This window comes from Rhamphochromis sp. 'chilingali' (assembly GCF_963969265.1).
Source record: "Rhamphochromis sp. 'chilingali' genome assembly, chromosome: 5".
NCBI classification, from domain to species: domain Eukaryota; kingdom Metazoa; phylum Chordata; class Actinopteri; order Cichliformes; family Cichlidae; genus Rhamphochromis; species Rhamphochromis sp. 'chilingali'.
In genome coordinates this window covers 24,515,615-24,530,597 of record NC_137932.1, presented here as the reverse complement: position 1 = coordinate 24,530,597, position 14,983 = coordinate 24,515,615, and the positions used below count along the sequence as shown (strand labels likewise).

The 14,983-nt window shown below is 40.8% G+C and overlaps 1 protein-coding gene across 1 annotated transcript; it reads right to left on the bottom strand.

Annotated features, from left to right (window-relative positions):
- Positions 1-9,707: 9,707 nt before the first annotated feature.
- LOC308397207 (hepatocyte nuclear factor 3-beta-like) lies at positions 9,708-13,125 on the bottom strand. The gene is made up of 2 exons (XM_080883012.1): positions 12,835-13,125; positions 9,708-10,871 (listed from the first exon to the last, which is right to left on the bottom strand). Exons 1-2 carry the CDS (start codon positions 12,907-12,909, stop codon positions 9,810-9,812), a joined length of 1,137 nt encoding a protein of 378 aa, XP_080739138.1. The 5' UTR covers positions 12,910-13,125; the 3' UTR covers positions 9,708-9,809.
- Positions 13,126-14,983: the final 1,858 nt, after the last annotated feature.

Here is a 14,983-nt window from a genome sequence, read left to right as displayed (position 1 = left end):
GGAATGACTCGCAAGTCACTGTTGGAGCCAGCGTAAAGCGGACATTGGAGGAACTGCACTACACCCCTGATTCTAGTACTGAACTGAAGTCATTTGCACATTTAGAAACAGATGTTTCAGAGGCTGAAACAATAGATGATAGTTCAAAATAAAACACATAAAATAAATAAGCCAAGTAAAAAAATATCCAAAAATAAAATAACAAAGTCTGTTTTAAACTGCAAAGAAGAAACGTGGGTTTTCTGTTGTTGAAGCTTCTGCAGGAAGCATAAATTGGCCTGCAGCTCTCTGTGTTTTCACGCAGCATTTGGAGCATTTCCTGTAACGTCTTTCACTCTTGTATGTGCTTTGTCCTGGAAGGCCACCGCATACATCACATCAGATCACAGTCAACATGACAGCTTTGGGCTTTTGACCCCTGAAGCCAACATGAGACCCTGCAGATCCTCGTCGCCTATGTTGAGCCGCTGAGCAAAGCAGAGCAAAGATCACGATTAACCGTCTTAAAAACCTGCTGCCTTTTGTAGACGGACGCAGCCTCGGGTGATCCGGCTGTTGCCGTGCTCTCTGCTGAGGCGAGAGGAACCCGCCGAGCAAATACAGGTGGCTGGAAGTCAGGGACGGTGGACAAAATTGAGATCTGTCTTTTCTTGTTGAAAAGTGTCCTTTGTTTCTTCAAGTCCTTTATTTGACACTTCACTCCTGCAATCCTGGTTTTATTCGCACATTTGGTGTGTGGCACCCATTTAAAGTATGTTTTTCAAAAACTCAGCTTCCACGCTGCGCTCCCTTTTCAAACCTGAAAGCTTGGTCCACCTTTTATATACAGTCTATTTGCGCTCTCGTTCACTTTTGGTCCGACACCTAATGTGATATCTCCATCTTAGTGTTGTTCCATCAGAGCAACTAACTGTGATGTGATGTCACAGACTCATGCTCTGCAGCAGGACTTTCTGTTTAGTTTTACACCTTTAGCTTTTGTTGTTTTTCTTTCATTTTGCCAGTTAAATCTCATTTTTCTTTCGCGCTTTAGCCCACCCCTGCATACTTCTGGTCTGCACCACCACTTGTGACAAGTTGTCAGAAAGGTTTGGCTTTTAGACTTTCTGGCAGAAACATTTTCAATCAGAAAAACTTTCAGAAGTCAGGTGTGCTGAAATAAGCAGTACAAGGAGCAGATTGTGGTGGATAAATAGCTCCATTTCACACAGAAGACTGAGGTTTGTGTCCTGTGTAAAGCCAGAAGTCAGTGCTTATTATTTCTAGACCTGGTTTACTTATATAATTATTTTAATATGTAATATTTTCAGTTGCAGTTTGGTTTGATTTGTTATGGATTGTAAAGGTTAAAGTCTCATATGCTTGGGGAAGATTATGCCAAACACAGTGCATCTGCTGCATTGCCTATTTTGCCTCCATCTCCACATTTTACCGGTTTTCAAAGTTTCATACACAGAGATATCAGATTGTGCATTAAGTGAGGGAATTTTCACCGTTTTTAATTGATATCTAACAACAACTGACACCACACGACCTCACACTGACCGCCAGCAGCACAGCATCATGTCCCTCCACCTCACATGCTCAGACACCCTTAATAAACCAAATAAATCTGTCCCCGAACTTTTAGAAGAGACGTGTCTGCTGGTCTTCACCCCGTCTGTAGTGTTTTTCTCCTGAGTGTGTTTTGGAAGCCGGTCGCAGGCCCGATAAAGCTGAGCGCAAATATGAGGAAGATGTGGAGGTTTGCTCAGTGTACACATGCTCAGACAACAGCAGAAGAGGCTCGGCCGAGAAGCAGCGGTCCGAGGAGGCAAAGGAGACAAAGAGATGAAACCAGTCTCTGAATTTGGGCAAATGAACCCAAACTCAGAAACAAAGAAGCAGCACACGAGTCTTTAAATTTCCCTCCAGATCGCCATCAACGCTGAAAACTGTCAGGATGTAGAGGAATGACTTCTGCAGGAGTGCTTTGTAGGACTGTAAAAAGAAGATAAATGGATTTAAAGGGACCACAAAAAAAAAACAAATATTAAACAATTTTGTTCTGAAACAAGGTGTTGTTAAATGAAGTTAAGGGGTTTTTCACAAGAGCTAATCCCTTTTAGTGGATTAACAGCCTTAAAGTGCTGCAAACGGACTCGACACACTCTAAGAAATCAGATACTGTATATAAAAGATGCACATGCCTGTGACCACTGATTTGTGGATGCTTTGGTCATTACCCTTTTTTTTTCTTTTTTCTGAGCCAGAGGTGGAGTGCTAAATACTTAAAAGGTCTGTACCTCACAGAAAGCCATAAATTAATACAGTACTGTGCAAAAGTGCTGAGCCACCCTTCACATCTTTACATTTTAGAGGAAAAATGGGAAATATGGGCAGCGATTCATTGAAACATTTTTCTATCCAGGTATGCTTTTACTGCATTGGCAGTGTGTTTGGGATGGTTGTCATACTGAAAAATTAAACTGTTGCCAATCACATGTTTTCCAGATAGTATTGCACATAACTGCACATTTCTGTGTTCATAGTTCCAGAAGTTTTGACTTGATCTTCCACACTGCCGACTGAAATACAGCTCAAATCGTCACAGAGCCTCTACTTTTTTTTTCCAGATGACTACAGACTCTCACTGGTGGATCTCTTTCCCGACCTCCTCCTTTTCCTGTGGGTACAAAAATATATTTTTTATTCTGTCAAACTGAGTCAGCTTTGAGATTTCTCATTATGTTATCTCAGTTATGTGTCTGAAGATGCATTTTAAATTATTTAATATTCTTTGTTAAGTTTTCTGCTATGTGTTGACACAAGACTGGTTGGTCCAGTGAGTTTGGTGCCTTTGTTACGCTTGAATGATTCACAGGTCAGTGTTAAGTGGCTTAACAAACAAAAGCATTGATCTGAAAGGTACGAGGACTAGAATGAAAATGAGTGAAGAAGCAGCCTGACAGAGAAAATCTTTCACTGACCTTCAGAAAACCTGAAGAACTCTTCCTCCAAACCGCTTTTACAAAATTACAAGAAAGATTGGCTCCTCGGAAACTAAATATAAAGAAATAGGGGCTGGCTCAAGACATTTCTGTTATTTCATTAATTCATGGAGGTAAGGTCTAACAGATACTGGCAGGTGACAGGCAGCTGTCACCTGTCCGTCAATGTGAACACAATCCCTCCCAGCAAATACTGTCCCATAGATTTGTTTGTCAAAAGCAGAAGCTTAAAATATTTGAAAATAAAGGTCAAATGATTTTATTCATTAAATATTTGCTATTTTTTGTAAATGAGTGTAATATTTGGTACCAAAAAAGCCCCTGCATTTATGTCTTGGAGCGTTTGCTCAGGACTGTAGGAATAATTGTGCATACAGAGCTTACGTTAGGACATCCCTTATATGTATGCATGTGTGTGTATGGGTGGTAAACGCTCCTTGTCCAAACACAGCATCGCTGGCTAAGCTCTGACCTCGAGGCGCTCGGCATGCAGCCTTCCCATTATTCCTGGTCAGAAAGAGGTCATTATTATTCATAACGCGCTGATTGCTTTTCTTACGCAAACAGAGATGCTCAGCAAGGCGGCGAGTCTGATGAAGCCCCTCATCACATCCCATAACACCTCATCACACCTCAGCAGCAGCCTTTGTTTATGAGAAGTGACCATCGTTTTCCCTTTAAATTTCCAGTGACGCTGAATTTCCATTTGGATCTGCATGTTTTTCCTTTACCTTTTCTGCCATCAGGGAAAAAACAACCTTTGACATCTGCTGATTAAATCTGACCCTAAGCTTTCGATACAACTTTTCATTGTGGAATTATTGTGATTAGATGTCAAGAAAAGACTTCCAGTCAACAGTTTATTCAGCATCCAGTTGTTTTCTGGGTTGTTATTTGGTGAGTTTGAGAATAAGATTGTGGTTTTGGTTTCAAGCACATCAAAGTGGACATATTCTGCTCATTTGCACCTTTAAAATCATGCAAAGCTGCCCCTGTAAAGCTCAAAATAATCCTTCCTATCTTATACTTGGCCTTGGTGCTGCCCCTTAGTTGATCCTGTCTCTTTTAGCTCCTCCCCTTTTGAACTAATTTTGATCTGATTGGCTGCCCCTCACTAACAGCGCTGTTAAAAATCAGATGGGCGGGACTTTTGTGCTCACAGTTGTGTATCTGAGCTGATATCGTTCAAGCCAAGAATACAAAACAGATAATAATGGATTGGATTTATATAGCGCTTTTCAATACCACTATTCATTCACACACTGGTGGAGGCAAGCTACAGTTGTAGCCACAGGTGCCCTAGGGCAGACTGATAGAAGCGAGGCTGCCATATCGCGCCATCGGCCCCTCTGGCCAACAGTAGGCAAGTAGGGTAAAGTGTCTTGCCCAAGGACACAACGACCAGGACAGAGAGCCCAGGGATCGAACCGGCGACCTTCCGGTTACAGATGCGATTCCCAACCCCCTGAGCCAAGATCGCCCCAGATATTGATCACTGCAGTTATTTATAGATTATTGATTAATTTATGGATTAATAAAAAGAATCCCAGTCTGGATGTTTACAGGTTTACTGGATTAATTCATCTCCCTGATCCATAGTCTTAATTAAAGAGTTTGTGTTCTTCATGTTAATTTATTGGTGGTTTTGGGGAGGGTATTTTTCATGGCGTAGCTTTGCACACACCTTAAAAATGTTACACCTAAACACTGTTTTTCTCTCCTTTGTGCTTCACTGATGATGCTTTAAAGATTCATATTAAAGTTTTACGACCAGATACTGAAGCTGAAACTGTGTCACCAGAAATGTAAAGAGCTTTGTCTTAAAAATGAAACTTCACGCAGGATCAGCAGGCACCAATCCCGTGTGAAGTTAATAAGCAACCTGCAGTGTCTGTAGACGGCTTTTCTCCTAAACCTTTGCAGACAGCTCATGAAAACCTCGCCGGTGTCGTTTCACTCTTTTCTTCTGACACCTCCACCTTCAGAGACAGCCTGGTGTGTCCCTCTTCCAGCACACAACCTGTGTTTTACAATCAGAGTCGATATGATTGGCCCAGAGGTGCGGCAAGCTATTTTTTTTAAAGACTAACCTATATTGCTCAGGTCAGCTTTGTTTGATTTCGCAACAACTAAACTCTTACAGCAGGTAGAGGCAGGCACCAGTCACACCGGCGCACAATTAAACAAACACACTGATTTCCGTGTCAAATATTCAATGCACACGGATGGAGTCTTGACCTTGTTTGAAGCTGTAAGTCATGCAAAATGGCCCGCTTTAGTCTTTGAAGATATTGTTTACTCATGGCTTTGTGCACAGAGTGAAGCTGCAGGATTTTAAACTGTAAATGAACCACATTCATACGGAGCTTTTAAAGAGCTTTCAGTCACAGATTCAATCGGTTCTTTAAAAATACTTGGAGCTGTTTTCAGACTTCTTTTTTTTTTTTTTTTTTGCCACAGTCCATTTCTAATCATTGCCAATAAGAAAAGGATCCAGATTAATTTTTTAATAAAATAAAAAAAATTCATTACACAAAAAGCAAAGTTTGTTATATTTCTGTTCATTAATTACATTTATTAGCCACAGCTTCACTCCACATGTTTCCCCTGGATGTCTGCAGTGGCTCGATGCCCACCAGAGACGCAGCTCTCGGAAACAGATAGCCTATCATTTGAAAAGACTATAGGTGACTACAAAAGGAAGCTTTGGTGCAGCAGGACAAGTGGTACAAATGTGCTTTGGGGGTTTCGTCCAAAATGAAAGCTACAACAGTTCTAGTTAATCTATTAGACAGAAGACTGAGTTCCTCTTGTGTACATTCTTATTTCTGAAGTATTCGGCTGGTAAAATAAACCTTGGAGGACACCGCCATGGGCTCTTTATCCAAACTATCTATAAAAACAATTGAAAAGACCACTAAAACTGATGAACTGACTCATCCTGATGCTTGTAACTCATAAATGATATAAAGCATACATCACACCCCGCACACCACAGCGTCTTTATTTGGAGATGGCGAAGCATCGTTCTGAATATATTTTCATATTAATGAGGGAAAACGGATCTCCTTCTCTTTGCAAGCTAAGTTCAAATTGATATGAGTATAAAGTACACAGAGACAAAATGCTGACATTAAAAAAAATAAAAAGGATAATTAATGTGCTGACTGGAAGAAAATTGATTTTTTTTTTTTTTCTAAAAGGAACTCGATAGCTAAAGAAGAAAATGTACACAGTCTACAGGGTTGGGTTTGTTTGTTTGTTTGTTTTGTTGTTTGTTTGTGGAGATGATCCATTTACACTGTGGAGCGTCCTTCTGCATCAGCTGAAATATTACTGAAGCTCTGTTACTGTCAGCAAACTCGTCCTTTTGTGGCTTTTGGAGTGTTTGGACAGTAAAATCAGACCATAGAGACATTGAGGAATATTTTCTATATTTTTACAACATTTAATAAACTGATTAAAATTGTTGATCAAGAAAATAATCAGCACTGGTTTCTTGTTTGTGTTCTATTTTTTGGCTGGAGTTCTGGAACCTGGGTTAGGGTTAAATTTCATAAACTCGGGTGATTTATTAATTACCAAAACAGCTGCAGCCTGGTTTCCAGTGAGTCTGTACAATATATGTGACCAATGATACCGCAATAATATTCATTTTTAATGGATTTTATTATGTTGTTTGTGCTATGTACAGAAGATAAACAATTAAAAACGAAAAGAAAATGTCAAACAGAAGATTTAGATCTCAGTGGAGATGCAGGGAACACCTAGAAAATTTAAAAAAAGAAGAAGCTGAGTTTTTATAAGCACAACAACAGTAAACAATAACAACAACAACGTCTCCAATATGTGAAGGTCTTTTCCTTACACAGGGTTTTTCCCAAAAAACATCTAAAGGTTTATTAGAACATTTTTTTTAAGTAAAAATGACTTATTTTTCTAATCTTGTTAGTTTGCTTACTAATTTTAGGAAGAAGTCACCTGACCTTTTTGTTGTCAGTCTGCCTCAATTTGCATTACACCTCCAAACCCTAATCCTAAACCTCGGGGTTATTGTATAGTTTTTTTATTAGAGTCAGTTGGATCTTTTTTTCCTTGATTGCCAAAACCTTGTGACATAATTTTAAACACTCTGATGTGTAATTTGGGGTTAGGATAATTGAGACATCACAGGGTTAAATTCCAGGAGTTTATACATGAAAACAAATGACTTCACCATTTGAGCGGGTGTGATGTGCACATTAAAACAGATTATTACCCAAACAAAAGACAAAACATCATCCTGATATTAAACAGAGCTGAACTGGCTCTTTACACTCTGCCTCTCACATCAGGAGCGAAGCAAACATGACAGAGGACCGCAGAGTGAAGCGTGAATATGTGTGTTGGATCAGCAGGAACAATAGGAAACAAGATTATTTAAAGACAGTAGAGGAGCCTCCCTCTCTACGCACACCATACAAACAAGCTGAAAATGTGCAAAGTGATGCATAAAAATTCACCAGAATACAGAAAATGAAAAACCCTCACTGAATGTCGTCACTCCTACTCTGCCATATGTTTTCACATCAGTGCTTAACCTGTTGTAGTTTTTTAAATTTCATGTATAAACATGTGCGTTCAATTTATTTAAAGCATTCGGCTTATTTGAGCCAGAATGTCTTTGTGCTGAATAACTGTTTTCTTGACTGTGACCATGTGACCCGTGCAGCCTGTTATCTGCAGTTCAACATCACTTCTGTGTGACATTAATGTGCTTTAAGAGGAGAGCTTGTCACCTTTTCATGGGCTATTGTTCCAGTTGTTATCTGCTTTTATGTTATCTGTGACCCTGCGGGTGTCAATCAAGCCATTTAGTGCTAATGCTGCCTCAGAGTTTACTCACAGTCTTTATCTCAGTAACACGTTTTGCACCTTTAAGGATACTGCAGCTCAGCTCCCCCTCTGTGGTATTCCTGTTAGGCAGAAGATATTTGTATCCTTTATAATTTAGTGTCTTGATATACAAAAACTGACATAAAAAAGTTGCATTAATTTAATAAACACCTCAAAAGTATTTATTGATTTACTTCTAAAAGCAGACTTTAATAGACTTACTTTGATCACTTTAACTTTTTAAAAATTATTTATGCATTAGTGTTTAAATCTACTGTACTTTTTTGCATTAAATTAAACATTTTATCTTATTCTGTTTCTTTTTTAGGCTGTGTAGTTTTCTGTTTGAGTTTAATATTCTGCTTGTGCTTGTCTGTAAAGCGTGTTTAATTATATAGGTTATTTGGAGATGGGCTGGCATTTGTGCAGATTTTTTTCTAGTATTATTGACTCCTTAATGCTTTATATGCCTCACATCTGAACCTGAAGCTTCCTTAGAGAAACCAAACATAACCTCAGACGCATGTGTTTGTATTGTAGGAAGAAGCCGAAGAACACAAAGAAGAAGAAGAAAGGGAGAACAAAGACCCGAGGAAGATTTGACGGTGTAGAATTGATATTTCACCTAATTTGGTTTTGTATTTGGACAAACACGGGCTACATCCTGACATTCCACCTTAAAAATTAAGAAAAAATATGCATATTTTACTGCTTGGGAAAGTGTGTGCATCATTTTAGTCCTCAAAAAGGTGCACATAATCACCTTGAGGTCCAATAATCTAACCGAAAACAATTGTTAAAATCATTTTGGTCACACTCCAGTTTTATATCTGTAAATACATAATAATTGTATTTTACCAAAAAGCAAAACAACCTGAAATCTTTCTCTTCTTTAACTCTGGAGCTACAAAAGGACAAATCATTCCCACTCATACTTTTTGGAATTAAAAGAAGCTCCACTGTGAATCTTTACTTTTAATTTTCACACCTGTGTAGCCATGCTGGCATCACCACTCCTGAAACAGCAGCACATTTTAGAGAAAACCTAAGATGTTACACACCCCTGAGGAGTACATTTGTGTATGTTATATTTGTTGGTATGCTGGGATCATCTGTTACAGACTTCTGAGCACAAATGTTTGATGAGCCAGAGCCAACATCTTCAGGAAGACACTCATGTGAAACAAGAATCTCGAGAATCTTTTTTTACCTTTCAAAACGACTTTGTCTGCCAAAGCAGGAACACTGAGATCCTGCTTTGTCTTCCAGAACCTGTAGAACATTCATTTATTCTCAATTTTATGTAAATACTGAGATTTTTAAATAATATTTTTTGGACTAATGATGAAGAATTATGCAATTGTAAGTCATAAATGGAGAATTGTGGAAAAATATACAACCTCATTGCAGGAAAATATAAATGCATGTGTGCAGGCCTCCACTAGCATTTACAAAGGATCTTCCAGGATGTTGTGAGCTCCTAATATTCTCCACATAAATGTTCCTTAAAGAGTCCTCAAAGTGAGAAAGATGGATTCATATGGAGAGGTTTTCCTAAAGTCATCCTCAGAATAGCTTGAAAGTATCTGATGTTACATGGGTGGGAGGTTTTTAAAAATTCTGTTGAATAGAGTCCTGGCACACCTCTGGTCTCCTTCCTCTCTGTTAATTGTGTTATTCTGTTGTGCTTAGATATATGTATACACACAAAGAAGTCAAATTTAAGGGAAAACAAACCTTATAAGTAATTTTTTTTGGCTGCTTGAGTGGGCCCCGTTGTCCTGTCCGGTTTAACCTTTGTGAACTTTCAGCTGAATAAAAACGACACAACAAAGATTTCATATGAAGCTTTTTATCAGATGGATGAAAAACAGGGGAATTGCCCTTTATCACATTTACAAATGTACAGATCAGAGTTTTTGCAGTGGGGAGTCCGGCGGGGCCTCAGGAGGAGTTCATTATGGGCCTGCCGTACACGCCGTGATAGTACCCGCTGTCGCTGTGCACGGGCTCCAGGCCGGGTTTGGCCGCCATCAGAGCCCCGGACACCGGGCAGCCGTAACCTCCGTACTGCACCACCGGCTCCAGCTTGTGGTGCTGCGGCTCCGACATGAGGTTGTTGATGGAGAATGGGTGGTTGAAGGAGTAGTGGGTGTGGTAGGGGTCCGTTTTCAGGTGCGCGGCCTCGTGCAGCAGCAGCGGGTGCGGGTGGTGCGAGAGCAGGTGCTGCGTGTGTGTGGGCGGGGAGGGCACGCGCACGGGGCTTGAGGCTGGCGGTTCTCCTCGGTGGGTTTTGAGGTCGGCGCCCTTTCCGTCAGATGACTGAGGTGACGATGAGGAGGAGGAGGGCGGGGAGTCCGAGCCTCTGCCTGGCGCTCCGGCCTCACAGCCCGGCTCGCTGTCCGCCTTCTTCCCGCACTTAAAGCGCTTCTGCCGCCGCAGGTAGCAGCCGTTCTCGAACATGTTCCCGGAATCCGGGTGCAGCGTCCAGAACGAGCCCTTCCCCGGCTTGTCAGGCGCGCGCGGCACCTTGATGAAGCAGTCGTTGAAGGAGAGCGAGTGGCGGATGGAGTTCTGCCAGCGCTGCTGGTTCTGACGGTAGAACGGGAACAGGTCCATGATCCACTGGTAGATCTCGTTGAGCGTCAGCATCTTGCTGCCGGACTGCTGGATCGCCATGGTGATCAGGGAGATGTACGAGTACGGCGGCTTGGCGTGCGTGTAGCTGCGCCGGTAGGCCTTGGACTCCCGTGGTCTGATGGCGCAGGCCTGCCCGTACACCTGGCTCATCACCGGCACGTTCCCGTACGGCGGCGGGCTCATGGGGCTCATACTGGGCGGCAGCGCGGCGGCCCCGGCGCTCTGCGTCATTCCGGAGGCCACCGAAGAGCCGCTCACCCCCACCGGGTGGCTCACGTAATGCGCGTTCATGTGGCCGGTGGCCGTCATGCCAGGCGTGCCCATGTAGGTGCTCATGGAGTTCATGTTGGCCGCTGGGGGGTAACACTGCGACACAGAGAAAGCCAATTAACATTAATTAATGCACGAGGACACACACACACACACACACACACACACACACACACACACACACACACACACACACACACACACACACACACTGAGTTTAATCCCTAAATAATTTAATTTAATTTAAAGTTAACAGCCTGATAATGTCGCATAAATACACAATAATAAACCCAGCGGATTTATTTCAGCCTGACACAAAGATCAGAGTCAGAAAAGACCAAAACAGGCCAAAAAAGAGCGGAATAATTCGTTCTTGATCCGTGCTACGATCAGTGTTCTGTCACTGATCGTAAAGTCTAAAAATAGTGAAATGAGTGAAAAAAAGGAGGCTGGAAACACACAGGCTGGAAATACACATAAAAACTCCAATAAAGCGTCACAGGCGCAGAGATAAAAAATACACCAAAGCTTCTGATTAGTTTCAAATAACTGATCGGAAGTTATTTAAAACAGTGAAAACTGCTCACCACGAGATTCTGATTATTATAATAAAGACTAAGACTAACTTTCTGTTTGATTTTCCAATCACCCAGTTTAACAGTATCCATGTTTTTAGGGTTTCTAATACACCTGTATTCCTCTGTCTAATTCATCCATAACTCCTTTTATTAAAGATGTTAATTGAGCTGTATTTGCTATAATCCGAGTCCGTCCATGTCTTTAAATCTATAAGCACGCACATCCTTGTAAAGGCTGCTTTCACTCTGTGGTTTTCTTGTTGAAGGTGAAGTCCAAATCTTCCACTTTACCTGTCTGTGACGTCTTTATACTTTATTTTTATTTATTTTTTTAAAATAGACCCGAGCTCACGCGCAGGGTGTGGGGACTACTGGTGATGTTAAATAAATCACTAATGCAACTTTTAGAGGGGACAGTTTTATTTGAATAGAACAAAATTATCACGAGAACTACAATTTTTAAAAAGAAGGTTTTTCACTTTAGATGTATAAACATTTTATTCAGCAAAAACGTCCAAGGAAATTATTTTTCTAACTAGAATAAAATCTTTTTTTTCTTTTTTTTTTTTTAAAAATACATTTTTAGATAAATATTCCACATTTATTTTTCTTATTTTATTCTCTTGTTAACTGATTTTAACGCTTTTGTTTTATTAACCCAAATTCTTTGTGAATTAAAATCAGTTACACAGAGTTTTAACAGGAAGTCAAAGCGCTTGTTAAAATCTGTCCCTCAAGAATGAAAAGCTTGTGTGAAATTTCGTAAATCCTGCAGAAAAATAAAGGTGACGTTTAATCGCGTAAAAACGTACATTTTGTTGCCCGTGTGTGTCCTCGCTGGCAGCTGCAGCCATTTTTCTATTGCTCGGTGTTTGTTTTGCAGTTATGATCGAATCTAAAGCAGGCATCGTTTTTAAGTGTTAGTTACAGTTTAGATTATTTGACACAGCCGAGTACTGAAGGTCAAACAGCCTTCCGATTTTCGCTTTAATTACCTGGATTTCTAAGAACAAACTAGATCCCAGTTTAACAAATTCTACTGCAAATATTTACTTAGTTTACTTAAAATGAAAAACATGGCTCCTTGTTTTTACTTGAAATCCAGCCGAAGAGTGGCTCCTTTGACAAACTTAACATGCTCTAAAACGACTTTAAAAACTCTTTAATCTCTAATTTTTATTAAACTAAACTTTAGCCTACACTCAGTAATACTAATAACTGGTTATACTTTTATATGAAACATTCAAACTGTGCGTAAACGTCTGGGGTAAATTGTGTAGGCTCGGTACAGCTGAGCCTCTCAGATTCCAGCTCAGATCCTGTAAGTGACCCTCAGTTATCGTTTTTCCATCACTGAGATTTTCCGGCCCGTGATCGGGTTTTATCTGCCTCCTCTGGGAAACCTCTGCCTCTGATCGATATTTAACCAATAAGCCAACGTCCCCACTGACTGATAACACCCACGGGTGAAATTCACGGACCTCGGGCTCTGCGTAGTAGTAGCTGCTGCTCCAGTCCGGATGCTCGTGTCCCTCCATTTTAACGGCGCTCAGCATCGTGCACGCTCCAGCTCCAGATTCATCCAAACAGCTCCACGCAAGGCTGGAAAACAACCACGTGAACCTGTCCTCAGCTGGCAGCCGGTACCGGGCCGCTGAATCCCCCCTGTCTGTTTATGACCGGAGCTGCTGCCTCTCACCTGTGCGCGCACTGTGGCCGACGGACGGTTTGTGCGCACTGAGCGTCTGCGACACCTGCTGCTCGCTGCTGCGCAGCCGCTGTCCAATCAGCCGCCTGCATCCCAGGGCCGGGTAATAAACACCCCGAGGGGGGTTGGTACGTATGCTCAGCTGGCCCCTGTAGGAGGCTCACAGCAGATTCAGGTTTAATTTTGACTCTCAAAAAATTATTAAAAGTGAAAAGAATTAAAGAAAAATGGCACCAAATCTGCCGCACAGTCAAGCAACGAAATGGACAGAATCAGATCCACAGATTCGATAGCTTTAAAGATTTTTCTTACCTTCTGTAACTCATTTCATGCATCAAAATGATCACTATTACACCTTTTTTCTGTTTTACACCTATGTGTGTTTTCTTTTTCAGTCTCATCTTCAACTTTTGTTTGGTTACATTTTGCCATAAAATTAGTTTGTGTTACGTTCTGTATTTTTATTTTTTTGTAAACATTTCAAATTTCATTTAAAACATTTAAAACGTCTCTTTCAACAGAGTGATAAGCTAGCATAAAGTTAGCAGCATCTAAGCACAGAGTATTAACATTGTTGAAGTATTAAGATATAGGAGTTACATTACAGATGCATATAACAAATCCAAAGGGGCAAAAAATGAGAGCAGGGAACTCGGGTGCAGGGCAGTAAAGCATGAGGCCATCTCTGGTACATGCAGAGGAAAACCAGGGGTCACTGTATTGTATAAGCACTGGATGGAAGCTTTTCTTGTGAAGGTGGTCTGACCAAAAGACATTTTTCTGTCTTTATGATATAAAGGATGTGGTAGTTTGTTTAGTATGTATAATTTCAACTAAGAATCCTCAAGAATTTAGATTTACATACAGTGGTTTTAAATACCAAAACGATGCCAGTTAATATCATAATCCTCATGTTTACAATTCAAGGCCGAGGGACCAGATCAGGCCTCTATGAATCCAGAATCATGAAGCTTGAGGTTCTCACAAAATCTTGGCCCACCTATACGCAGAGTGGAAATACACATTTTTCTTTCATTTTAAGAATAATGCATGTCTCAAATGTAGTTTATGAAGCTCAAAAAGCTGTAGGAGTGATAAAACACAAAACATGCTGGTTCTAGAGAGGCTGATCTTTAATGTCTTTATATAACCGTGAAATATGAACCTTTCCCTTTGTGTGAAAGTGTTTAGTTCCCGGCAGACCGGGATCTCCTCCTTCCTTTTCAGCTGCAGGGTTCACTGTTTGTGCGCTGACAGTGTGTGTTTACCTGCCAGTGAATCTGAAAGGATAGCCGGCACACACAGCCGAGGTGAAGGAACAAGAGAAGCTGGACCACCATGCTCTCTGCACACAGCCGCTGTTTTATCTTCTGTGGCCATCAAATATTTCCCTTCATTTGTCGGTTGCACATGAAGACCGAGAGGGGGTCGAAGTGTTTATCAAAGCTGTGACACAACAAAGGGCTTCCCTCACCTGCACAGGATCACGAAAAGTATTTACAAGTCATAAGTTATGGATTAAACATTGACTGAAGACTTTAAAGAGGCTTCAGATACAACACAGGAAGACTTAACGAAGAATCAGTGGGCATGAAGGATGAATATGGAATCTGTGGCCAGGAAAGAGCTCTTCCTGTAAAAATTTGCAAAATCTTTATTATTAGCTTTAGATCTTTTATTTAAACAGGTAGTCTCATTGAAAATCGAGAGTTACCTTACTAAAAGTCACTTTATACATTATCATAAAATAAGAAAAACACACACAAGATTCTTTACAGGTACGAACCTTTAAAATGTCCCAGTTTTTTAATTTTTCTCTCACTGAAAACTTCACCTCCACATGAACACAGTCAGCATTTTGGGATTTCCCTACCTGGATGATTGAGCGTGAAAGATATTTTTTTATTTTGCATCCTGAGTTA

Excerpts from the sequence above, each read along its gene's own strand:
- LOC308397207 (XM_080883012.1), bottom strand. The coding sequence starts at position 12,909 with ATGCTGAGCGCCGTTAAAATGGAGGGACACGAGCATCCGGACTGGAGC. Across the intron at positions 10,872-12,834 it reads ACTACTACGCAGAGCCCGAG|TGTTACCCCCCAGCGGCCAA; the intron begins GTCCGTGAATTT and ends TCTGTGTCGCAG.